The following is a 26,304-nucleotide window of genomic DNA, read 5'->3' on the forward strand; positions in this document are numbered from 1 at the left end:
ACAAAGGAAAATAAAGCGAGATGGTTTACTCACTGACATACAGGTCTCTTCTGCCATTTTGGAAGTAGTGGTTTTCTGTGGGTTTTTTGTTGTTGCTTTTTTTTTTTTGGTCAGTATATTGTCATTAAAATCAGGTCCTCTCCATTGACATCTCTGAAGTCAAATCCAACTGTTGACATGGTCCTAGCATACTGATATGAACAAATTAGCTGATAGATAAATTATAGGAAAAGTACATTATAGCACATTACATTTCTTGGGTAGCTATGGATGGCATTAAATGGTAAGTTATGCTTTGTTTTTATATTCAATCAGAAGAAACAGAAAATCATGGGTATTGAATTCCCTATGTGTATGACAAATTGATTACACCTGAAAATATTTGCTAGACATCTAGCATAAAATGAGTACCAACTTTAATCTTTAATCTTCCTTTTCTCTTCCTGTTGCCTGGACACAAGCTTTCTTTAAAGGCCATCAGCCTTCTAAAGCTGTTTCTTTCATGGGTAAATAAGTAATTTTGTCAGAGAGATCAGACTAGCAATTTAAGTTCAGTTAAAGTGCCTAGATTTACACATTCTCTATTCATTTTCCATGTTTTAACCTTATATCCCTTGTGAAAGGCTGCATTCCAAGCAGCAGTCTACTCCGGAGACCAACACTCATTTTTTAAATTCTATGTTAGTATTTATTAATAATTTAAGGTGGTATGGGTAGGAGGCAGGTTATGCAGGCCTTCTGCCTGAGCTGTAGAAAAGCATTCGCTGTTTATCTGTCTGAAGAAGAATATGAGGAAACCTAAATGTTACCTGTGCTTGAGTAATTAATTTTTATTTTTATCCAGGAAAAGCAGTTGGTTCTTCCCAAGTCTTACAGGAACTCAAGTCAGACTGTAAAGCCTTTCTTGTGGAAAGCCAATCAAAATATGGTGTTAAAGTCTCCTCTTTATTTGTTACTCTCTTTGCTGGCATGCAAATGACTGCTGGGGCATACAGTAAGTGTCACTAAGGTATTACTTCAGGACATGGTTGAGTAACTTTGCATAATGAGACCTACTTCTGATTGTCTAATTACTTATGCATAGCTGTAGCAATGCAAAACTATGCCTCAAATAGAAATCCATTGTCACAGGTTACTTGATTACATGAGTACGACTTCCTCCTGCATTACCGTTCCTCTCTTTGTAATGACCAATGCCACGGGCTTCTATCCAATATTATAACAACTTTTTCATGCAATTGCATCAGCTCTACATTTTAGTTAATTTTTCAATATGTCAGTCATCATATTTGAAAAAGGAATCCTACCATGAAGAAAGAAGGAACATGTATGTTCTCTTTCTTCCTTTCAATGTCTTTACTGAGAAGGCCACTATCATTTCAAAAGAAAACTTGAGAAAAGCTTGGTAGTCATCCTTTTGTTCTCATCAGGCAGCAATCTTCATATTCAGTTTGCCTTGACACCATCTCGTGAATGTCTGTTTTATGTCTTGGTAGGTCAAAAATTTCCACAAAAGCAGCAACTATCACACCTCTGAGGAGTAGGATTTGATTGCTAATGTAGGAACTCTTTCTGTCTCATACTCCATCCTTACAAAAGCTCCATAGTAGAGGCAAGATGATTTTATATGTAGCCTGATGTTTATTAGCTTTTGTGAGATAGGATAATCAAGAAAAGTATACAGGCAAAGGTGCTGTCCTCTCTGAATTCTGTTGTGCTTTTGTCGAGCTCCTAAACCAGAGAGTCCTGCCATCTTCTTAGGTCATAGAAGAGTTCTTGCCTTTTATCAAGACTCATTGACATGACCAGGAGAGATCAAGAATGCCCTTCTATTAAGAGTAAGAAAAACAATGGAACTGCTGGGCATGCTCATGTAACAGTGCTGTCCTGGTTTTTGACTAGGATACAGTTAATTTTCACAAGAGGCTGGGAGGGGACACGGCCAGGACAGCTGACCCAAACTAGCCAAAGGGATATTTGATACCATATGACATCATACTCATTATATAAAGTGGGGGCGGGCTGGCTGGGGAGGGGTAATCACTGCTTGGGGATGGACTGGGCATTGGGTTCTGGGCAGTGAGGAAATTGCATTGTGTGTCACCTGCTTTGCCTATTCTGTTCTAAGTATTGTTATTTTCCTCTTCCTTCGCTGTCCTATTAAACTGTCCTTATCCCCCCCACAAGTTTTAGCTTTTTCTTCCGATTCTCCTCCCCATCCCACTGGGACGGGGGAGGAGTGAGTGAACGAGCGGCCGCGTGGTGCTCAGCTGCTGGTTGGGGCTAAACCAAAACAGTCCTTTTTGGTGCCCAACGTGGGGCTCAAAAGGTTGAAGTAACAACAGATCTGACCAGAGCGTGTTAAAACAAATTTGTTGTACGCGTTTATTTTATTAGTTAAACAGTCACTGATGACAACGGTGTTTTGTTTGTTCACATGGTTGTGTTACGTCAACCCTTACTTGCTGTATGTATTCCCTGCAGCGCTGTTTGTCACCTCTGGGAGAGGGGTCAGGATTCTCATTTTGCTGTACTGTGTAATGTCAATTTATATGATAACATCACTGGTCATGAGGTTAAGCTGGTATTTGTATGTGGCATTGCTGTCATGCCCGTACCTTGGATGATATCTCTCGGAATTGATTAATAATTGCACCCAAGTGCAATCTATGGGGAAGACAAGGGGGATACTTTCTCCTGCTCTTTCACCTTCTCTTTTTCTTCAGGCTGGTTACAACAGCTTTTGAGAATTTTGAATATCCTTCGGGTGTTCAAGCCAGCATGCTCCTATTGCTATGTCTCCTGAATTTGTTTCAAGTCTCGTTTAGGGCTAAAAACAATTGTTTTAAGAATACCACCCAGAGCTCTGTCCTGAGGCTGAATAGTGATGGGTGGCATGGCATGTGGGAGAATATGGGCAGGTCTCTAGAGAACTCCTCACTTCCAATGGTTTGGAACTTCACTCCCGAACAACTACAGGATGCTGATGGAAGTGGGAGAATATTTGAAAGGAAAATGTTGTGGCTATTCCAAATAGGCACAACTTACTGCACCGCGCTGGGCTCTGGCCTGTATCTACCAAACACTGCTCGATATTAGGCAGCGCCATCAGTGGGAAGAGAGGTAAAACAGAGTGACAGGCACTGTGGCTACTCCAACCCTGGCAACAGGCAGTGCAGCTAAACCAGAAAACCAACCCGTGCTGGTATCAGTCACCCCAATACACAAGAAGAAATACACACAAAACCCCCAGTTCACTCAGTAAATGATGATGATGAACCAGGACCATCATGAGAACAGGAGCAAGAGGCAGAACCAGAGGTAATCAGCCGATCCCTGTCCCTAAGTGAGCTGCAAGATAATGCGAAAAGATTTCAGCCATCACCCAAGCGAGCACATTGTGTTTACCTGGCTGCTCCAATGCTGGGATAACAGGGCCAGTAGCCTGGAGTTAGAGGGTCGGGAAGCCAAGCAGCTGGGATCCCTGTCTAGGGAAGGGGGCACTGACAAAGTGATTGGAAAAAAGACACAAGCCCTCAGCCTCTGGAGGCGACTTCTGTCAGATGTGAGGGAAAGGTATCCCTTCAGTGAGATGTTGTATGTCACCCAGGCAAGTGGACCACCATGGACAGAGGTATCTGTTACCTGAGGGAATTAGCTGTGTGGGAGATGGTTTATTATGACCCAGACAATGCACAGTTACCCACAGATCCTGATGAAGTCCAATGCACACGATCCACGTGGCGGAAGCTTGTACAGAGCACGTGATCGTCCTATGCCGACTCGTTGGCAGTTATGGACTGGAAAGGCGAAGAGGCACCAATGGTGGGTGAAGTGGCTGGCCAACTCCACCAATATGAAGAAAGTCTCTCTTCTTCCCTTGTCTTGGCTGTGGAGAAATTGTCCTGGAAGGTCCAGGAACTCAAAGAGGATAGATCCTACTCCGCACCTGTATGGACCAGTATCTCAGCTCAGAGAGAGGATATAGAGGGTACACACCATGAGGCACACAGTGCCAAGACTTAAAATATGTAACTGACCTACTAGAAGATTTTATTAAGACATTTAAAATTCTGTACAGGTCCACCCTTTCCTTTTGGTCTTCTAGGACTATGAAGTTGCCGAGGATTGTAAGTGGAGAAGATGTTAAAGGATCAAGTTGACTGCTCTTTTTGAGAAATTTTTTTTTTTTCTTTTTGTTTTGTAATCTAGCCCCCCAAATTCTCCAGGGGTATAAGATCAATTTGTCATTTGTCATATCCAGATGGTAAGTAAATGAACAGTTTCACCATTGGGCTTGCTATCCAAAATATTCCTAAAGGAATATAAATGAATGCATCATTTACAGTGGCCAGATGGCAATTCAGAAGACAATTCCACGTTCTAGTCATTATACCGCTTCTTCTATATTGCATAAACCTATTCTGGCTTATTTTGGTTCACCATCAGAAGTAAGGGCCACAGAAGATTAGCAGGGTGAATGTGAGGATTTACTCATCGTTTTAGAGAACTTGAACCAGTGTTCAAATATTGCATTTCTAGCAGAAGCAACGTTGATGTATCAGTAAATATTTGTCTGTGAAACTGGGAAACTTCATCTAATGACAGGAGATCTGTTTAGTGGCAGATAAATTTGCATCGGAACACATTTCAGCAATTTAAATAAATGGAAAATGTAACCTTTTTCTTCATATTTATTTATCTTCATATTGATTACCTGTAAACTGATAATATGTTCGAGTATTGCATTTACCTAAAATCACCATGGATCCCAGTTTTACCAAATTTGTATTGTTAACAATGATTATAGATATTTTATAGGAAATATATTAAAAGATGAGCACAACTATCATACATTCTATTCACTTGGGAAGTGTCCAGGTCTTGATGCCACAGATGAATATTTATGCTGCCTATTGTTTCAGTGAGAAAGAGCTTTTATGGATAATTGTTTTGATAAGCTCTAGGAATATCTTCTTTCTCAGGCTTCTGTAAAGGTGATGTGAGATTGTTGTAACATATGAAATAGAAGATTTAATTAAAAATTTTTTATCTACTGGCTAATTTCACTTATGTATTTCAACCTGAATGTAAAATGATGTATTAAGAGCGATGATAAGAGGCTGCTGTTATTGGGCTTTCACATCTGAGACTTCTTAAGAGAACAATTGCTTCTTTTGACACAAAAATACTCAGCAATTCTGTCTGAGAATGGCTAGTAATGGTTTTTCTATATTTCCTGCAATAAAAACACATTAGATTTCGTTGTAAAAATGAAATAGGGGGTTCCAAGGTACTTGGAGCTCAAAGTCATGATAAATAGGAGCAGTATGAGATTTTTTAAAGTTACTGTATATGATGAATTTGACTGAATATCTGGAGAACTACACAAAAATTCTGAAGCAATTTAACTTAAATCAAAGGCTATTTACTATGGTTTGCTTGTTTTCTGGGGATGTAGATAATGGTCCTGTAGTAAGTACTTGAGACAATCATCCTTCATTGTATGCATATTTCACAGGGAAAATGACATAGCTGTTTAATCACTTCCTGCCTTGATTGTGGTCTCCTTTCATGTGTATCAGGAGGAGTCTATATGCAAGGAGATTAGATTCGATCCTTTCTTGTAGCCAAGTTAATAAAAGTGCATGTATAATATACAAAGGTTTAAACTGAAAAAGGATGACATTTTTAGAGAAGTTTAAAAGAGCAAAAAAATAAAAATAAATTATATATAATTATTCTCTGTTTATCTTTCAAAATGTCAGGGTCTCTACAAAAGTGCCAAAAGCCACAAGTAAAATTTTTTTAAGATTTGTTTTAAATACAGATTTGAAATCAATTTAATAACTTTTAAATTCTGTGCTTCTTTTTTTATGATGTACATTCTCCTCCTTTCTGACTGTATTCCATTTCTTCCCACGTAATTTCTAATTGTCTAAACCACAAGGCGTATTCAGACAAGCCATTTGTGTAAAGCAAAGTAAATATTTCAGATAATTACTACATTTTTTCCTCTCCCAGCTACTTTCAAAAGCTGTACTTTCTTTAAAACTGTAGTACAATTTGTTTCTAGCCAATAGCAGATTTAAGATCTAATGTATTACTTTCTTAAAAGGTAGTAGTTACCTTTATTTTCATCTATGAGACCTATGGAGTTACAGTAATGGGATAAAATTCTATCCCTGATGAAGTCAATTGAAAAACTAAACTTCATTGATTTCATTATGGCCTGGGTTACATCCATTAGAGGAAGGAAAGCTTCTTGCCTGATTTAAAATATGCAGAAAATACTAAGCAGAACAGTTCTGGACAATTTTAAATGTTGCTGAAAATATTTCCTCTTTCTCCAGCTATACATAAAATATTTAGCTTAGGCAGCTAAATATTGGTGTGGTGCAGTCATGTGCAATGTTTGTATTTTAAGAAAAGCCACAAAGTGTCTCTAAATTTAACTTGTCTAATACTCATTATAAAGAGTTAATGCAACCTTAATTTATTGATATTAATAACTACATTTCATGTTTGATGAGGGACAGTGTGAAAGAAGTTTGTGAGCAGTGACATGCTGAAAGAAATATCAGCATTTACCTCATCTCATTTTGGATTCATCAGGAAAATGATATACAGCTTCCAAAGTCAATGGCTCTTCTTGAAAACTTTCCCGTGCCTCCACAGGAGCAGCAGATTCTTCTGTTGAAATGCCATAGGAGCTGCAATTGCAGCTGAAGGGAAGCATTCTCTGTAAATTGGTTGCGTTATCAGCTTGAAATGCATTTCTGACTTTCAGGTGCTTGTTTATGTACCCCCCCCCCAAAAAAAAAAAAAAATGTGTATTTTATTTGGGGAAAGGAGATCAGGCATTGATACATAACTGGTATACTTTTGTGATGATTGGTAATCTCTGTTGTAGCCTGTCATGATCTGAGTGGTCAGTCCGAATTGGTGCTGCTATAATCTTAATACCAAACACTCACATATTGTCTGTCCCTATAATAACAAAGAGCACACCTTGGTTTTATATTTTCATAGAAAATGTGTGAAGATAAGTTAATGTCAGAAAGCCGATGACTCAATCTCTATATAATTAAGTATATACATAATTAATCTTTTATTTTTATAGTGAACTTATCCTATCCAGCATTGACATTGATGCAACTGGAGATTGGGAGTGTCTAGTCAACAATTCCTATGGAAACAGCACTAAACAGGTAGAAATTGTGGTACTTGAAACAGCTGCACCCTACTGCCCTGCAGAAAGAGTTATTAACAACAAGGGAGATTTCAGGTAGGATTTTCTGGTTTTGGAGTGCATTTCATATATTAATATAGATATGGACCATATTCATGCTTACATGATACTTCAAGTGTCTGTTACGAAGATGTCACTTATTTTACTTGTCATTTTTATGTAATATAGTAGGAAGGAGGAGCACTGTGTGATTTTTATGGGAACTGGCAGCTAGTGCTTCAAGAGCAGCAGTGGTTTGTGAAAGTCAGAGAATCTTCTAATTCCTCAGTGTGAGATCAAGGAAAATTTCAAAAGATGTAGCCTCTTTACAGCTAAATGAGACAGAGTTCTTGGTCTTTTCTAAATCATAGAATATGATAACACTGCATTAAAGCATTAGAAGATTAAATCTTCAGTATTTTTCTAATCTGTTCCAGTTCTGCTGGTTTTGTTCAGCTTAGATTAGAGGTAAATAACATAAAACTGTTAGTAAAATATTTCACCAAACAGAATCAAAATAGCAAGTAAAACTACTTAGTAAAACAAATAGATCGTTTGAAGGGAGCTTAAGGATACACACAGTTCCACCAATACATCACGTGATTACAAAACACATCCATCCTATCTGAATCTAAGAATCTGCACAATTTTTTGTTGACTAAATGTAATTTTTGTTTCTTCTTTACTTTTATCTACATATGCTGGTGTTTGGATTTTTTTTTTTTTTTCATTTTAATCCCCATAATCTGAAGAAAGAATTAAGGCTTCTGTGGAATTTGGTATTGTTTTCAGTTAGCTCTAAAATACTTCAAAGATATGCAGAAAGCTCTTAAACAAAATATAATTACCTGCCTGACAATAACACTGATGTATGATGGCATTCCCATTGAGAAATCAAGAAGGTAATTTGTTACCAAGTGAATTATAATAATAATTCAGCTTGAATAGTTAATGAAAGGAAAAGTAGACAAGAGAAGCTTCCCATAAATGCCAGAACTTTCTGCAAATAATTCTGACCTGAAAGCCTCTCTTCATTTTTGTTACCTTTAAAACTTTTTCAAAGACCTTTTACTACTATTTCTTGTGTTTGAATAAAAATAAAGGAATAAATTAGAAAGAAGTGAGTATACCACGTTTGCTGAACATATTTACATATTTAATCTATATGTATGGATTAAAATCCATTAGACATCTTTGACAATCTCAGCTATAGATTTATTTTGTCATAACAAAAACTGCCATTGTGTTTTCTCATAGTGGACGTGCTTAAATGTATTTTAATGAGATCTTTTAAAATATATATACTTCCTGTCAGATAACACATACTGAATCTTTTAGATGACAGCTTTATGAAGTTCATGTTCTTGCCATAAAATGACATCCTTTTCTTCATAAATAAATATATATAAATTCTACAGACTGCACAAACTAACACCAGGGGCATTTTTGTCATTTTATATAAATCAAAAGAACAGGAGTGCACATTTCTCTCCCTATTGATCATCTTTGTCGAAACCCATATAAATTTATTTTTAAAATGTATATCAAAAGGATGCTGAGTCCATAGGTTCTTCTGGCATTTGAGGGAATGAATTTAAAATTATAGAGAATTTATCAGACTTGAACTCAGCATTAGCACTTGAAATTGTTCCAAAGGTTCATCCTCAGAGATGCAGCTATCACACCAGTAATTTTTCTTACAAAGGTCTTTGAAGTTTTGGTAACATAGCAAGCATGTAAGTAGAAAGAGTTGAACCACAAAAGCAAAGCTAGAAAGAACAGTTCTTTTATAGGGCAAAAAAAGGAAAAAAGCATCAACTGTTAGGGAAGTGTGGTTCTTTCAGTTGACCAGCCTAGGTGGTATTTATAATTGCACAACTGCAGCAAGAATTAGGCGCTGTGAGTCAGAATGAACTGTCCTTACATACTAAGAGTTTTTCTCTATGATGGCCATGTTTTGCCTATTTTTTGTTTGTCAACTCTCTGTAAGATCATTCTGAAATGCAAATGGTAATGTTGTTATGTCCTATCATTCCTATTCATAAAGGCCAGATTCTGCTACCTGTGCTAATACTAGTTTCAGAATTATCTTAGTTTTACTTTTGAGGCAAGTTGCTACCCAGTATGGCCCAATTGCATTAATGCAAATATTTTACTAAAAATAATATCTCAGCCCAGAGGCAAAAGGAGAATATATTACTGAACATGTTTTGATTATTTGTGAAGCTCCTTTCATGGTTCATTTTGCATCAACTGTTTTTACATCACAAATTAATTATTCCAGTGACAGTTAGCTATGACATATAAAAATATTTTTCTTCTTACCTTTTCTTTGTTTGAAATGAGGAAACTTACGTAGCCCCAAACCTGTCAGTATATTATATAACAATGTCCAAATGGACCTGTATTGTGAAACTATTAGGGGCTAATATGTATGTTTGAGCAAAGTTGATTGTCAAGGTGTGGCTTGACTGTCAGGCAGAATATTTTTATGATTGATTTGATTCAGTCATTACATCAGTGCAATTAAAGAACCATATCCATTCCAGACATGCTGGCTTGCTGATGATACACTTCTAGTTCTTCTTTTTTTACCTGATCCTGCTATCTCCATACTAGCCTGGAAATGACAATGGATTTGGTACCAAAAGAAATAGATCCCAGTTGTGCCATTCTAGAGAATGCGGCAGATGTACAGAAAAAGAGTATTGCATGATAGACCCATGAGCTAAATAGAAGAATTCTGGCTGCTCTTGATTTATAGTTGGTTTTCAAAGACTGTTTTGGAATCGCACTACATAAATCATGTATACATAAATAGTTAATTTTTGAGGGCTAGCTCCTTCCTCCTCCATAAGACACTCTCTATAATCTCTGCTGAAATCTTGTTTATTGGTTTCTGATACATTTAGGGATTTTTTGCTCTTTGGGCCTTTGTGGCAGAGAAGGCTTTGTAGCATTGGGTCAAAATGCAAAGCAAAGATTGTCAGGTGCATTTTGAGAATTTACCTTTTATGGCATTTAGTAATAGGGTTTGGGGTTTTTTTGCTTTATGGACTTACTGCTCTGCTTTGTGCAGTCTGCGAAGATGAATGTAGGGAAAATGCCATCCATATTTTTTTCCTTAACACCAAACGCCTTCCTGGAATTAATGCAGAATTCATGTGTGGCCAGACAAACTCAAACCTGTATAATTATGACATTTTCCAAGGAAACAAAGTAATTCATTATAGAACATAATGAGGTAAAATTTAAAATAGCCTTTTTTTCCTCCTATATTCCATATATTGTTGCTATATTGTAAGTTGCATTTAAGTAAGAAGTTTCACATTGTGATTTTTTTATTATCATGCTGTTCATAGATGGCCCAAAACTTTGGCTGGGATAACTGCTTACCATCCCTGCCTCCAATATTCCTTTAACTCCATTGCCTTTCACAATGGTGCAGAAGAGTCAAAGGCATGGCGTAAATGTAATCGAACTGGACGTTGGGATGAAGAAAACTATTCTGAATGTCCTTATTCACAAGAAGTAACTCAAGTTCTTCATGCATTTAGTCAGGTAACGTTATGAAATCCAGGGCTTCCCTTCTCTAGTACTGATGGTATTGAATAGCTTGCAAGAAATGTCTGTTCAGCCACAAGTTTGGGATAGCTGGGCTTTTAACAAAATGTTTTACTTGAAAGACAATTTGTTTGGTAATTGAAGTTGTAGTAGGAACAAGTGCACAGTATTTATTGCCTTTATTTTAATATTTCTTTCTCTGGGTTCCTGGAGTTTAGATGACCATTAGTAATGTTGGCAAGGTTATCAGTGCTTCACTTCAATTCTTTCTTTGTCTTCCCCTCACGCACTTTTACCAGAAAGATGTTAATTTTTCTTGAAGTCCTGTATCAGAGTTTTGTCAGCTGAAATGCCTTTCCTCATTGCCATTGTCCGTAATATATTTAAAGATCTGCAGAACTGAAGCCTACTTTACAATACCTTTTCGTTGTCTTCCAAAAAAGCAGTACTTAAGTGGTTTCTCATGGATAAGTAAAAGAGAGAATGAGATAAAAAAGTAAATGGATAGAAATCAATGAGAAAAAAAGCGGGAACAGGACAGAGGATGGCACAGACCAGTAACTGCCATACTAACTTGTACAACTTTCAGTTTCCTTGATCATTTCTTCCCAATCCATAGTGCTAGATAACACTGCAGGAAGTTTGTTTTCAGACGTATTCATACTTAAGTAAGAATAATTACTATATTAAGAGAGCCAGTGCAATTATAGGATAATAAAATAATTAGGAAGGTCTCTAGAATCCATTCCATTCTCCTGCAAGTAATGAGGTTAAGCCAGGTTTCTCAGGACTTTAGCGCTCAGGTCTTTAAAACCACTGAGGATGGAGGCTGCACAACCTCTGGGAGTAACCTGTTCAAATGCCTGACTGTCCTCATGGCAGAAAAGATTTTCTTCATAACCAGCCTGAACTTCTCTTCTTTAAACTTACTGCCATTGTCCCTTGTTCTCCCGCTGTGCACCACTGTATTTATGAACCCTCACTGATACTGTTGTTGTCATGATAATCTAAAGACATGGGCAAGGCAAGGTTAATAGCTTGGTATAATATTTTACGAGGCCAGTTACAGTCTACAAAAAGTAGACAAAAATCTGTTGGCCTGTTGTGGTGGTGTCTTCAGATAACAGCAATGAAATCTAAGACCTAATGCTGAGGATATGTTCATATGCCCCTGAAATTTATGTCCATGGTACCACTGATGCATATAACGCCATGTGAAATTATAACAAGCATTATACAACTGAATATGATCTCCTTTATAAGAGAATGAAGCTAGCAGACTATTACACCTAACAATTCTGATGTATTTTCAGATGCACATCAATTTGACAACCGTGCTTGAATTTTCCCGCCAGCTGACAGCCTACACAAGAGGTGCTTCCCACTTTGCGGATAAAATGGATGTAATATATTTGGCTTATATAATGGAAAAGTTAATTGTCTTCGTGGATGAATTTGAAGATGTAAGAAATCTCTATGGTGAAAAAAAGTATCACTTAGAAGTGAAGTCTTCACATATGGCCCTGTTCTTAATGTATGCAGGCACACACTGAGGAGTAGCTTCTAAAATTGATTGCTGGTGTTCTGATTGCAAATGTTCTGCATATACTGTGATATGTTTCTTTATGCCAAAAAGGACAACTAAGTCATCTCATCTGACTGACAAAGGCGTTGCTGCTTAGGAATAAAAATTGATTTTCAGTAAGGCACTTCTTTCATTTTCTTTTTCATTTTTCACTTCTACCATGTCTAACATATTGGAATGAACTCAAGGTGCCTCTCCATCTGGCCGCTGGAGTTACACATGCTTTTGTTTTCTCCATTTCATCAGGAGATTTTCATTGAGTTTTGAAAGCATGTATCACTTCATGTGAAGAGAAAATGTGTCTTTAAGTGCAGCTTCCTACAGAAACTTTTAGCATAACGTATGGCATTTTTACAGGGAAAAACTAATCAGAGAGTTATGCAAGCCCAATGGGAAAAATAGGTTTTTACAGAGAACAGCAATGTTCATCATAGTTTTTACTGTTAATTTTCAGAGTAACTGCTTGCATAAAGATTTCATAACCTGTAATTTTTGTATACGTGATAGCTATAGTTAAAACATTTGTTTTCTTTTGGTTTGGCAATGTTCATTCCGTTCTGGCTCTGGGGATTGTAACAGTTAACATTTTAGTGCCAATTTGAGAAAGCCTCCAACTTCAATTTCATCACTATATGCCAGACCTAAAGTGTATTATTAAGTGCTCTCCAAGAATCATGTTTCAAAGCTACAACTGTATCTCAGCTCAAAATCCTGATAAGATCTTAATGCTTTCTGACACAAAAGAAATTTACCATCCAAAAGAAACAGTGGGATTTACCATAAAGCCTCTTTATTTTTCTAGCAGTTGATGCATTATCCATTAAAACTGAGCACCATCTCTAATCTTTTAATTGATTTCTTCCATGTTTCAAATAAGTTTCAGTTTCTGGCTTTTGGTATCAAAACATCTCCATCTCCACCAATTATCTCTATATCTCTTACTTTGTAATCCCTTATTGTTTTCATAATTTAGAACATTTCTCCTAATTTGTCACTGTTTGCTGCTTCTATTTTGAACTTTACACTTTTTCCTCTCAAGTTCACTAAGTAGGTTCGTCATTCATTGAGCTCTTTACTAATAACCATTCTTAGCTCTCAGAAGGCAGAAAAATACATGTGAAGTTGAAGTGTCAGTAGTTTCACACATGAGGCTGCACGCATGTAATTATAAATAGGATTGAACTTCACTTAAGGCAACATATGAACAGTGGTATGTTAGTTTGGAATTAACTAGCAGCTGAAACTACAGTTATATAAAACCATTAGAAATTAATGAAAATACATGCACATAGGTTTTCTGTGATTTATCCAAACTAGTACAGTTTCTATACATCCTCTCTGGGGATTGGTTCTCCCCGTCAGCACAGGATTATTCATTTTTATACAAGTTAGTGGTACTTTGTCCCATCTGGTGGTTCACCTCTCAGACAAGAGAGCTTCAACAGCTGCACTGGGGATATATTTGTAATATATTACAACTTTTGCTAGGAAGATATACACGTATTAGCCCAAATTGTTGTATTTTTTTAATGCTATGCCTTTACTCTTCATTAATGCATTTAATTGTAATATAAATTACTTCCTCTTCTTATTTCTCTCCTTTTGTATATTTATAGACCGTTGTTCTGCCCTCACTAAGTTACTGCTTAGCTGATTGGTGTATGCTTTAATTGTTTCTCATAAATCCCTCCAGTCTCTTAATGTGTTTTAATATTTTTCATTGTATCAATAACTCTATCACATTGTCAAAAGCCATCTAGAATTATCTGGTAATTATGTTCTCAGAAATAAATTAAATATTTCAGGAACAGTCACAGAAAATTTCACATATAGTCTCATCATTTCTGTGTCCCTTGCAATGCATGTGAAATTTAAATATTTTTTATTGAAAATGCAGAACTAATTTCATAACCTCAGTCATTCCTTAAACCTTTTTCACCATTCCTGAATTTTTTTTTTTCCTTCCCATTGAATTATCTGTGTATTTGCCTTTTGACTTTTTACCCTCTGGAACTTTTGTTTAGCTATATTTCTCTCAGTCATTTTTTTCTCTTCTATATACCTCTTATTCAAGTTTATTTGTGACAACCTTGTATATATTGGGCATATGTTTGCCTTCAAAAATAATGGTAATGTTAACTTTGAAATCTCACTCAAATTAAGTTTTAGAATTTTAAAAAGTAAATATTTTCATTTCAATTTGAAAGAATCACCAAATATTCACGGTGATGTTTATTCTTTCTAAATGTAATATACTAAGAAAAAGTTGAAAGCTGTAGTCATACTTTCCAAAATTTGCAAAATGTCATTTGGCAAAACATAGATTTATCACTCTGGGTTAGCCACAAGAGTGAATTAAAACATCCAACGCTCTAAGCCCACACTTTCTGTATAGCCAATGAGGTGATATAGGTTTGTACCAGCACCTAAGTTATATCTCAAATTTGCCCCACTATGTCTGTAACAAAAGCATCTTTCAAATGTGTTTTCCCCCCCTTTTTTTTTTCTCATAGGTCCTTTGATTAAACATGAAGCAGTTCTTTGGAGGGGCACGGTCAATTTTTATTAGTTTAAGAAAGAGGGTGATAATTCTGGGATTCCATTTATAGCCCAATGAAAGACTCAGTTTTTGTGGTGTATTTGAAGATAAGCTTTAAAATTGTGAATGAAGAAAGCTTTTTCTTGAAGTCAGTTGCACTTTTCTTTTCTTGATCTTTATTTTTCAGTCCATTTAATTTTCTTAATAGAATCAAAACTGTTATTGAATGATGGTTACCAAGAAAAATAAGGCGCCTGCTTTCAGTTGTACTCCAGTGTACTCTTTTCCTATTTTTGTGAGTTTTCCAGACAATACCATTTTTGGGTTTTGGGTTTTTTTCCCTTCCAGATTGGGGATGCTCTTATTGAAATTGCCAGCAATATAATGTTGGTTGATGACCATGTGTTGTGGATGGCTCAAAAGGAAGACAAAGCCTGCACGAGGATTGTACGATGTGTGGAACACATTGCAAGTCAAATACTGACCAGCAATATTCAAGTTATATCAAAGGTATTTCATAAAATTACAAAGCTTTTTTCAGAATTTATTTTAAAAGTAATTTTTCACAATTTTTACAACCAACTATTATACAGAGAAGCGAGATTGTGTAAACCAGATACACAGCATAGCCAATTTACGTAGGTATACTTGGATTCTGTGATTTTTTTTTTTTCTTCTCTTGGATTCTATTTGGAAGACCAAAATATTTTTTGAGTATCACTGATGATATTAAAAAGTGTTTTTTCTTGACTTTGATTTATTGTATTTATTTCTACAATAGACTGTTCACAACACTCTTTCTAGTGTTCTTACTATTCGCTCAGTTTCTGTTGTTCTTGCCATTATTTTGAAAGGTCCAGGTTGAGTGAGTGGAATTTTTAATAAGATAAAAGACAACATGCTCCCTTGTTGCTTGAAGATTTTAACATGCCTTTCAGAGAGGATTCTAAACAATAGTTGCTTAAAGCATTTAGAAAATGATCAAAAAGATGTATCTTGTCATGGAGATTACTAATTTGCAGGTAGTTTTAGTTTTTTAGAAGCAAACTGTAGCAGTATGAAATTGTTCTTATTCCTCGGCCTCCACCTACATGAATTTGTCACTTAGATACAGAGAGGTTGTCGTTTGGACACTGAGAAACTGTATTTTTGCTAGTTTCAATAGCAGAAATGCATCTAAATCAGAAGCTTGAAATGGATCCTTTTAGCATTTCAGATAAATATTTTAAAGCTTTATCGCTCCTTGGGTTGGTTTGCTTGCTTGCTTGCTTTTAAACAACCTTTATTATTTTCTCAATTGTACACTGCTTTTACATGAACACACTATTCAAAAGTGAGTTCAGTGTTAGTTTCAATTACAACAAAATGGTATAAAAGTTTAAAAAAAAAAAAAAAAGGAATTGTAGGCCGAGCTGAATTATAAACTGAGCCAAATAGCATAACAGCGTTAGTTCCTTCACTGAATGTTTTCAGAAAAGCAGTCTTTCAAACAAAGACAAAATTATATTGCTACAAATATTTATTTATTTATATTAAATACATAGAGACAATAATGTGCCTTTTAGAAGTATTTTGCAATGTGACTGTAGAGGGGCTCTATTGCTTTATACTTAAATTTATTTTAAATGTCAAGTGGCAAAGGTAATTTTTTTCTTGTCACTGCTTGAGGAAGATGTTGACATTACTGTAAACAGTAATTCTGTGTACTCAAACGTAGATCTGTGTCACTAACCTTTTTGCCATGCTTTATCTTTTTGCTTTTTACAGTTTTCTGTAGGAGAATTGGTTTACTGTTCAGTGCAATTTGTAAATAAACAAAGCTGTGGAGTTTTTCTGGTGTCATCTCGTGCAATACCAAACACTTCTGTTCCTTTGGGAGGCCAGCCAGCAAACTGTCTCGCAGAAATTGCATCTGCTTTCTTTATTTTAAACGACAGCAAGTAAAACCCACAAAGCTTAGGTAGCTGCTAGCTTATAATACAATTCCTGAAAAAAAGGAACCTCTACAAACTGTGTCAGTCATATAACATATGCACGACTGTGTTCCCTTTACATTGAAAAGATACTTGGGAGCCGTGACTGCTACTCCACATCATTTTTGGAAGACAAAAAAGTTATTCCAGTTCCATGAGGTTGTGGAATGACTAATTTCTAGGTCAGAAAAATGCCAGGATAGATACCTTCGTTTAGATCTTCTTAAGTCTCCCTTGCTGTCAAATGGCATACAAAACTTGCTACAGGAAGAACAACCAGTAGCAACTTTCAAATACTAGATAATTTCATATATAAAAATATAAAATATGATATGTTTAATGCTTCATTTAATGATCATATAAGAGTAAAATAAAGAAGATGTCATTCTGCTGTATGGTATTTAAAATCTCAGAGAAGTCATATAGACAAAAGGTTCTTGTCAGGATGCCACAAGGGCCTGGGCCTCCCCACCCAGGGCCTGTCCCAGTGCCCTAGCCGGGGAGCAGGGCAGGCCGGGGGCCACCGGGGGCAGGCCGGGGGCCACCGGGGGCAGCCCCAGCCCATGGCCACGGCCTCAGTGGTGGTGACAAGGCCAGGCGGGAACAGGAGGCTGCAGGTCAGGGAGAGGGACAGGCTCGGTGATGGTAACCAGACCTAGTCACAGCCCAGCGGTCACCAGGCCAGGCTATGGTGAGGAAGCCAGCCCTGTGTCCCTCAGCAACCCCAAGTTAATTTTTCTTCAGTGTTATTCTGTGGCGTTTCCTCACTCCTGCTTTTATTTTATTGCTGTGTATACGTCAGATGCACAGTTTGAAAAGGAAAGCTTCCTGCTGATGATAAAACTTATCTCAATGGTCCTGTCTCAGGCACGTGCAATAGTTTTCAAACCCACCTCTGAGGAGTTTTCATTTCATTTTCCAGCTGGTGAGACCATCAGAATATTTTAGGCTAATTTCAACGTTGCTTTTTGTTTGTGCTTTCAGTCTTTGCAGCCTTCGGTGCTGCTCTCTGCTTAACCAGGTAACTCTTTGACTGTTCTGCTGAGTGGTGCCTTTAGCTGAGGTTTAGGAAATGGACACCAAACTATCATTTTCTGTATCTGTACTGCTTAGAGACAAGATTAGCTTGCGGCTTTTCATAACATGGACCTGACTGTGGCTTGTTTCCATGGATAATTTTGCTCTGAGTTCATCTGTATCCATTTTGTAGATCATTTTACAATCCTACATAATAAACACTGTTTTACCTTGCTTATTACCCATTTCTGTGTCCTGAGAATGGCATGTTCACACTGTTTGAACATTGTCAGGCCTTTACAGGTATATTTTGGGAGTGGAAAACCCCAAGTGTTTAAAGAATTTAATATTCAAATTTTTAACAATAGGGCTCACTGTTGTGAAATCACTTGAATCCGCATTGCAACATTATCCAGCAAACATCTTATTCACCATCGCCTCACAAATGTGAAATAGGGAACTAGTGTTATGCCCATTCTACAGCAGGAAATGTGAAGTTATGAATAATTAAATGGCTTTTCCCAAGATTAAAGAAAACCTGTTACCACCTAGGAGTTTTACTGATTCATGTAGCTTGATTCCTGTGATATGGGTAGTAGTATTCTGCAAGCAGTAAATTTTTTAACTCCTTGAAAGGCTATCTGCAGATGGTACAAAACATTATTCAGGTAAATCTAGTTTCAGGTTTTAGTACTTTTCAATAAACAGCCACTGGATTTTTAATACAAAACTTTGGCATGTTTATTCAAGTGTAGAAAAAAAAATCACCTTCAGGCAAGGACAGAAGAGGTGGAAATGTAACTTAACAAAGGGATGTTTTAGGAATTTAGAAACAACTGAAAAGAATCTTTAGGCTACTTTTACTTTAAAAGTAATATATGTATATTACTTTTATATTTCTTTTATATATATTACTTTTATATAAAAAGTATAAAAATATACTGAAAGCTTCTAGGTTTTGTCTAATTTTAACAAAAAGTAAAATAAATTGCTTAATGAGACTTCAGTACTTTCATTTTGAACATATGCAGAATCTCCAGTGACTGAAGAAGGTGCATTTGAAAACTTTTTCATAAGTTCAAAAGAGGACCAGCAAGCCATGCACTGTGTCTCATGCCAAGATTTAATTTGTTGTGATACCATGACTTTTACACACTTAGGCTACCTTCTATCTTCCCCTTATTTTTTATGCAAAACATTTTCTTTAGATTCATTTATTAGTATGAATTAATGTGATTTTCTTTGGTGAAGCAATTTCTTGTCAGCACAACTCATATGATGCCCCAAATTCTGAAGGATTCACACCAATTGTTACTAGGTGGATTTAAGGTACTTCTGTATTGCTAGTTTGCATAACAGAAGCAAAGTACAGTAATATAAGACTGCCACGTTTATACATTAATCCTGCTGATAAACCTGCTAGTTTGTGGCTTAACTCTGGTATGTTTACACTACAATCAATGTGCAAAATACATACACTCACAGATCCCTAAACAATCTATGCCTGCAAGGGGAAACCATATAGTCCAATCAGTATGGTGCCAGTCTAAGTTAGTCAACCTGTGTGTAACGTGAGCTATTTATTTATCTCATGCAGAGGACTGTGCTGAAATAAATATACTAGTTTAAGGAGAGATGTGTGTCTCTGCACTGTGCTACAGTCTCCATCTAGACACGTCACCTTACTAAAGGATAGGCCAAAGACCCGTAACACGGTGTTGCATTGAACCCTATAGTCATGTTCAATATTCTAATGGAACAAGATCTGTGAAAAACCAATCCATCCACCCAATAGTTAAGAAGCTTTCTGTTTCATTTCTGAGGTACAAAGCACATCCTTGTTATTTTTTAAATAATTCCTACTACTGCTGTTGCTAGTTCACTTCATAACTGTATTGCTTTAAATCCAGATTGATTCCATTGAAGCTGATAATGACACAGTTGCAAAACTGATATAATAATAACTGATTTAACTGATATATCAATTCTAAAGAAGATTCAAGCAAACCCACTGTGGTATTGTAGAATTCTAGATCAGTTTTTTAAATAAGTTCCGTTTTCTTTCTTATCCTACAAATATGAAAGTGTGTGCATGCACAATCCTTTATAAATTATATACAGTAAATACACAATGCACATATAATAATGCAATATGCTTAATGAGTTAGCAACATTGCTTCTCAATGTTTTCACAGGTATCTCGTAATATTGCTCTGGAGGCCTTTATGATCAAGCCATCTAGTTTCACAGGAATGACTTGCACTGCTTTCCAGAAAATATCTGCAAATTCTGACAAGTCAGTGGTACGTGATTCGGGAAGCTGGGAAGCAAATCACCATCCTGATCAACATTTGAATTTCAAGTGCAACACTGGCAATCTGAATGGTTCCTTGGTGAATTCTTCTACCAGGGTGAGTCAGCACAATTGTGAATATAACTTATCTATTTCATAGAATTATAGAATGGTTTGGGTTGGAAGGGACCTTAAAGATCATCTAGTTCCAACCCTCCTGCCATGGGCCGGGACGCCCTCCACTAGACCAGGTTGCCCATAGCCTCATCCAGCCTGGCCTTAAACACTTTCATGGATGTGTTTCTGTATGTTTTCAGTAGCACTTTTAGGCAGAATACTGATTTGGAAAATGTATATTTTATGTGTTGTTAGCATCGTAAACTGGTTAATAATTTCAACATGTAAGTGGCCTTGAACTGGTATAGCATATTTTGTTGTGCTAATGGATATTCCATTAATGTAATCTGGCAGAATGCAGGATGTGAATAGAAATGAGTAAATGTCTGTTCTTTCTGTCTCTGGGTCCAGTTCTGCAAACTTTCCTATGTGTAAGCAATCTCTTTAAAGTAATGTGGAAATACTTGTTTTAGTGAGTAGCTCTCAGGGGATTTTACATTGCAAAAATGTATTTTTTTAAGGGAATTTACTTCCTCTAAATAATATCACTTTCTCTATCTTCTGAACTTTATACAAGGGAGAGTGTTATGTTGGAGTGTTTGAGTAGTAGCTGAAGAAAAACAATAGTAAATAAGCCTTTTAATAGAATGCACTGTTATTATCAAATAATGAAGTGGAACAATTAAATTTTGATCTAGCAGGAAATGGAATTTTGCATTTGGCTGAGCATGTTATTGAATTTAAGTATTGCAGAGTTGAATTTTTGTTATCCTTCAGCTGAATCTCAGTTTAATAGGCTTATTTCTTGAAATACTTACTATGACAAAATTATATTTTTTTATACAATATTACTAGTTTATTGAACTTTGAAAGTATGTTGATTGAGTTTATTTTCCTTTTGGTGCATTTTGATCTTCTGCATGGGCTATGAAGTCAGTGATACAGTAGAATGTGCTCTCAGGATCTTCTGGTAAAAAGGAGTCATCTTAGTAATGGAAGAATGGGTTAGGTTTGTTTCCTGCAATGGAGTTCATTTCTTCTGTGGACACTGTTAACATGTCTATCTATATGAAAGAGAAAGTTGTGTCTGAAAAGAGAAGAGTTTGACATCCATAAGATGAAAACCAAATGTCAGAGATCTAAAAGATTTCTGCAAGAAGCAACCCTAGAACACTCTGCAATATATGAGATGATAGTATTGTTGATATAGAAATATACATGGGATTATGTGAATTGGAAAGGTTTATCAGCTCTACCAATATATCTTGCATTCCTTCAGAAACTGAGTACCGATATTTCTAGTAAATATGTCTCTTGAAAGTTTGGTGGTCAAGCACTTGGTGTCTCTCTCCTGTTATAAAGAATTCTATCATAAATGCAAGTTTCTCATCTCACCTATCAGCATGCATGTGTCAAATACACAGAGTAAGTTAGAATATTTATTTGAAGCCTCTTTCTAAAATGTTGACAGAATGTCACAATATAAACATCTCAGTAAAATCTTTCCTGATGTGTTTTGAACCTAGCTGACTTTATACAACATACAGAAGGGAACCTCTACTGCCTACAAAAAGAAAGAAGCCAAGAGAAAGAAAGTAAACCTATTACCATGCAAAGCAATTTTTGAAGTATGTGATAGATATTCTGACAGAAGTGACTTTATTAGGTGGATCACTAGTTGTCACCCAGATATGAATTTGTAAATATTATAACAGCACAATACAGGAGATTATAGATTCAGCTATATGTTAGTTTCATGGGTTTAGATTTTAACACTAGGATGTACTCAGGTTTTAAATGTAATATATGAATAAACAGACTGAATATATTCCTTTAACTTAATCCTGAAAAGCAAGATGTTTTCATTCATTGTTGTTCTCTGAAACCTTTAGGCTAAGCACTCCTTTAATTCATTCTGAAATGAGTTGCATTTCTTCCTTGTTTAATAGAATGATCTGAGGAATTGTAACTAATAACAGAAAATGGGATTCTTTATCATCATCCACTAGCAAAATTATTTCTATATTTGCTCAATGGAGGCAAATAGTAAACCTACTTGATTGTGCTATGGAAAGTTCAGGAAAATAGAGAATTTATGATGGAGGTGGGAGTTACTTGTTCTATTTACCAATGTTTAGCCACTATATTTTAAAGTAATACTCTTTATTATGTCTGACTCTTTAGGACTTCAGCTTAGATGCTGAGACTATTCTTAGAATCTTCTTGTATTTAGCATAGGATTAATCATAAATAAAAAAAAATCTAATGAAAATCACTAAGTACAAATTTAATTTACTTCTAATAAAAATGTCAAAAGTTGTCCTTAAAAAGCTTATTAAAAGAGAATGTTTATATATTTTGTGCTAAAATGTGTAGCCCTCTTCAAATGTATAATACTATAAATCATCTGCTCCCTAAGCGTAAACAATTGTTTATCCCATCTGTCTGTTGCTAATCAATTGCACTAATAAATTAAAGAAGTGAATACTCATGAAGCAATTTGTGGGCAGGTGATGAGAGAAGACTGAAATAGATGATCACAAACTGTCTTAATAATACAATCAAAGTTTTTGTAGTTTACCCATAGTGATGTTTCCTGGCAGTGGTAGGAAATCGATACAAATTTAGTCAGTGGTTGTCTGTACATAATTTAACCTGATCTGATTATTATGGGATAGGGAGCCCCCAAAAGGGGAAGAAATTTCTATAAATAAGTTAAAAAAAAAAGAGTTAAAAATAATAAACTTTGAAAATTAAGTAATTTAAAAGGCACTGAAAGAGATCCACCTGAGAGAAGCTCAGGAGATAACTGTTAAAAATATACCTATATCCACTTATGGTTCAAATATGTGGTAGGTATTTTATAGACTAACTTGCAGTGTTTCCAAATACCCTAAAGCAAAATATTATTTTGGTTTGATACACAAATTTTTATCTTTAAATCTAATTCTGACTCTGTAGCTAGTAACCAATCTGAAAAGTTGAAAAGAATCATTTATCACTATTGCAGATCAAAAGTTTCTTCTGGTAGGATTTAGACCCAGATGCCTTCTCTTAGATCACATTTCTGTTGTTAGTAGGGAGCTTTTGCTGCCTGACTGGACTCTACTGGATGAAAAAAATAGCTCAGATGTATCTTCCTAGTTTTTCATACAGTGGCTTGTATTTTGACACAGTGGTTGTTTTCATTTAAGTGAGCTTAAGGACATCTTCCCGGCCTGGGACTCCAGACTGAGATCCTATCATAGGAATGCTCCCGAGGCACAACTCTGTCCCATAACTGGCTGTGGTCTAAGGGTATCCTGATAATGACACACCAGCAAGGCTGCTGTAACATTTGAACTCGGACAATGTGAGAACAGCTTATGAAATTTTAGTGCTATTCAGTATGAATCCAGTGTCTGGTTCCCATTTGATATCAGAGCTGAAGCATACTTTGAACCTAATCTCTGTTCCAGCCTGATCCTGTAAACTGTCATCTCCAGTGTGCAAAGATAATCAGTTATACAGTAAACCCTTTCTCTGACTCACTAAAATTACTTCAACATAAAATGAATTTTTAAACCTCCTGTACTATCATAATCAAATGTGTAGTTTATAGGGGACTGTAGATTCAGTATTCATGCTTGGACTTTAAGGAAAGTATTTTATTAACATAATTTACAGTTTCAGCTTCATTGAAAACCCTCGTCAAGTAAAAAGTCTGTTCCTCTCTTTAATTATTCTTCTGATACATGAATGAATTAGCAAGTTAAGTTTCAAAATTTCAATAATCAATATTTTCACATGTAATCCCTGACTTCCGAAATTTGAATTCCTCATAATATTCTCCATGTATTCCATTTAGCTTTTCAATTCTGTTTATTTCTTATATGCTCTGAGCCAGACTGACCTTTTGATTTGTCACATTGTATTACAGATGATGTCTGTGTGATAAAATGTTAAAAGTTAAATAGGTACTATGATTGGTACTAGACATGATAACCACAAAAAAATTTCTGAAGTGCTTTGGTAAAATCCTATGATTACTTGCTTATACCACTTTGAGACATTATACAGTTTTAGAAATATTCTTGTCTCAGATACTTACTGGAAAATATACAATCAGTATGTAAGAAAAGGTTTTTTCTTGCATAAAATAAATTTTTAATTTCAGACCATACAAATAATGTATAAATAATTGTAAATTCATATGTAAGAGTTAACAGGAACGCAGAAAAGAACTTAATGAAAGATTTCCAGCAACAAGTTACAAGGCATTTGGGGTAGGATAAAGCACAGAATTAAAAACCCACAGAGGAATTATGAAGGGGAATGTTTGAAGGTGCAGAAAATAGGTGTTATAATGAAAGTGCCTTTCCTACAATCCATTATATGTGAAATGTTCAGGATCTCTATAGATAATTAATTATATCCATTTGGAAGCTGCTTAGTTGAGTGTGCAATAACTTTCTCATTAATGTAAAAACTTATTCTTATATAAATAATAATTACAATTTACACTGGAAGTGTCAAAGCCAGAGTGTAAGATGTGCAGTTACCCACTTATAGGTTCCAAGATGGTTTCCTACAGTACTCCTGCAAAAACAATTAGTTTGGGCTAAGATTTGAGCAATCTCTTTCTGTGAAACAAAAGCAGCAACAGCATTTAAAAACTTCTCTTCTAGATCTTTAGATCATACATTTTCATTAACAGGAACCTTCCTCTTGCAGTGGCAATTTGTAATGGTATGTATCTTCTAATCACCTGTGAACCTGATTATGGAATGTATTTTCACTTAAGGATATACTTATTGTTATTAACTTCATTGAGTTGTTTATCCATTTAAGATACATTTTTCCCTTCTCCGGATGCATGTGTACAGAATTTTTCAAGGCAGTAAGATCAGCTAAGGAAATTTAGAATTCAAAGTAATGTATAGAATTTGTGAACCCAATCAAAATGTAATACAAAATGAAAAGACTTCTGTGCAACTTGCACAGAAGATGGCTGCTTTTGATTAATTTTTCTGGTCCAGTCTATCAGACTAAGTGTCCCACAGTCCAGATCTTCTTTCATTCACTTCTGCATTAAAACATTGCACAAATGTTTGTCAGTCTGCTGTTGAGAAGATTCATACTGAAATGTTCCATGACCACATCTTCCATATTAACAAAATACCAGCCAACATACCCAATAAAATGCTGCAATACTACAGTGTGCCACAGTGTATCATTAGAGTTTGGGTTTTGTTTTTTTTTTTCTAGAGTGTAATAACAAGAAGTTGATAGGCATCATAAATGTAGCATGAATTATGTTGGCATCATCATTTCCATCATTATTTCCTCTAATTTCCCAGTGCACTTTGCTTCTTAGAGAGTATTACAGCACCTTCATCATCAAATATGATGAACTTTGAGTATGTCTGTATCATACAGATGAGTACAAGATTATTGTTTTCTTTTTTCTGAATCTGTAGGTTTTACAACTGCAGAAAACATGCAGTAAAGAAAACACTGCCAAGTGAAGCAGGACACCACCAAACAAAAGTTAGGTTTTTAGTTTTATGTGTATAGCATATTACAGAGAGATACTGGGCTCAATGCTAGAATACGTAATATCATAGCTTATTTTAGTTTTAAAATATTTTTCCACCAAGTATTGTAAAATATGTTATGATTAAATATCCAGATCAAGACATTTCATGTTAGCAAAATTTGCCCTGTTCCTTTTCCTTTGGGAACTGTCTACTTTCGCCCATTTTTCTTTTTGTCCCTATTCTTTACTTTGTGTGTCTTAGCACCCAAAGTATTTTGCTTTTCTTGTATTGGGTATTGACATTAATTTGAGAATTTGCTCTGGGAACTCATGGGAAAGTTTGCTTGGGTATAAATTCTATATATTGATTTTACAGTAAACATTCTAGGTCTGTTTCTCCTTTCTCCATGGGTAGGTTGTTGGTACTGTCAAAAAGGGATATCTTTATGTGAGGTAAGGATTTTAAA

At 35.6% G+C, this 26,304-nt stretch overlaps 1 protein-coding gene across 2 annotated transcripts in view; it reads left to right on the forward strand.

Moving 5' to 3' along the window:
* The window catches only part of ADGRA1 (adhesion G protein-coupled receptor A1), a 286,895-nt gene that overhangs the window by 137,272 nt on the left and 123,319 nt on the right, over positions 1-26,304 (forward strand). For both annotated transcript variants that reach the window (XM_054831561.1, XM_054831562.1), the window contains 5 exons: positions 7,124-7,288; positions 10,594-10,792; positions 12,109-12,258; positions 15,268-15,429; positions 20,105-20,320. In XM_054831561.1, coding sequence (XP_054687536.1) covers positions 7,124-7,288; positions 10,594-10,792; positions 12,109-12,258; positions 15,268-15,429; positions 20,105-20,320 — 892 coding nt within the window. The remainder of the gene's footprint in view (positions 1-7,123; positions 7,289-10,593; positions 10,793-12,108; positions 12,259-15,267; positions 15,430-20,104; positions 20,321-26,304) is intronic.

The sequence above is a fragment of the Grus americana genome, chromosome 7 (assembly GCF_028858705.1).
Source record: "Grus americana isolate bGruAme1 chromosome 7, bGruAme1.mat, whole genome shotgun sequence".
In the NCBI taxonomy this organism is placed as follows: Eukaryota; Metazoa; Chordata; class Aves; order Gruiformes; family Gruidae; genus Grus; species Grus americana.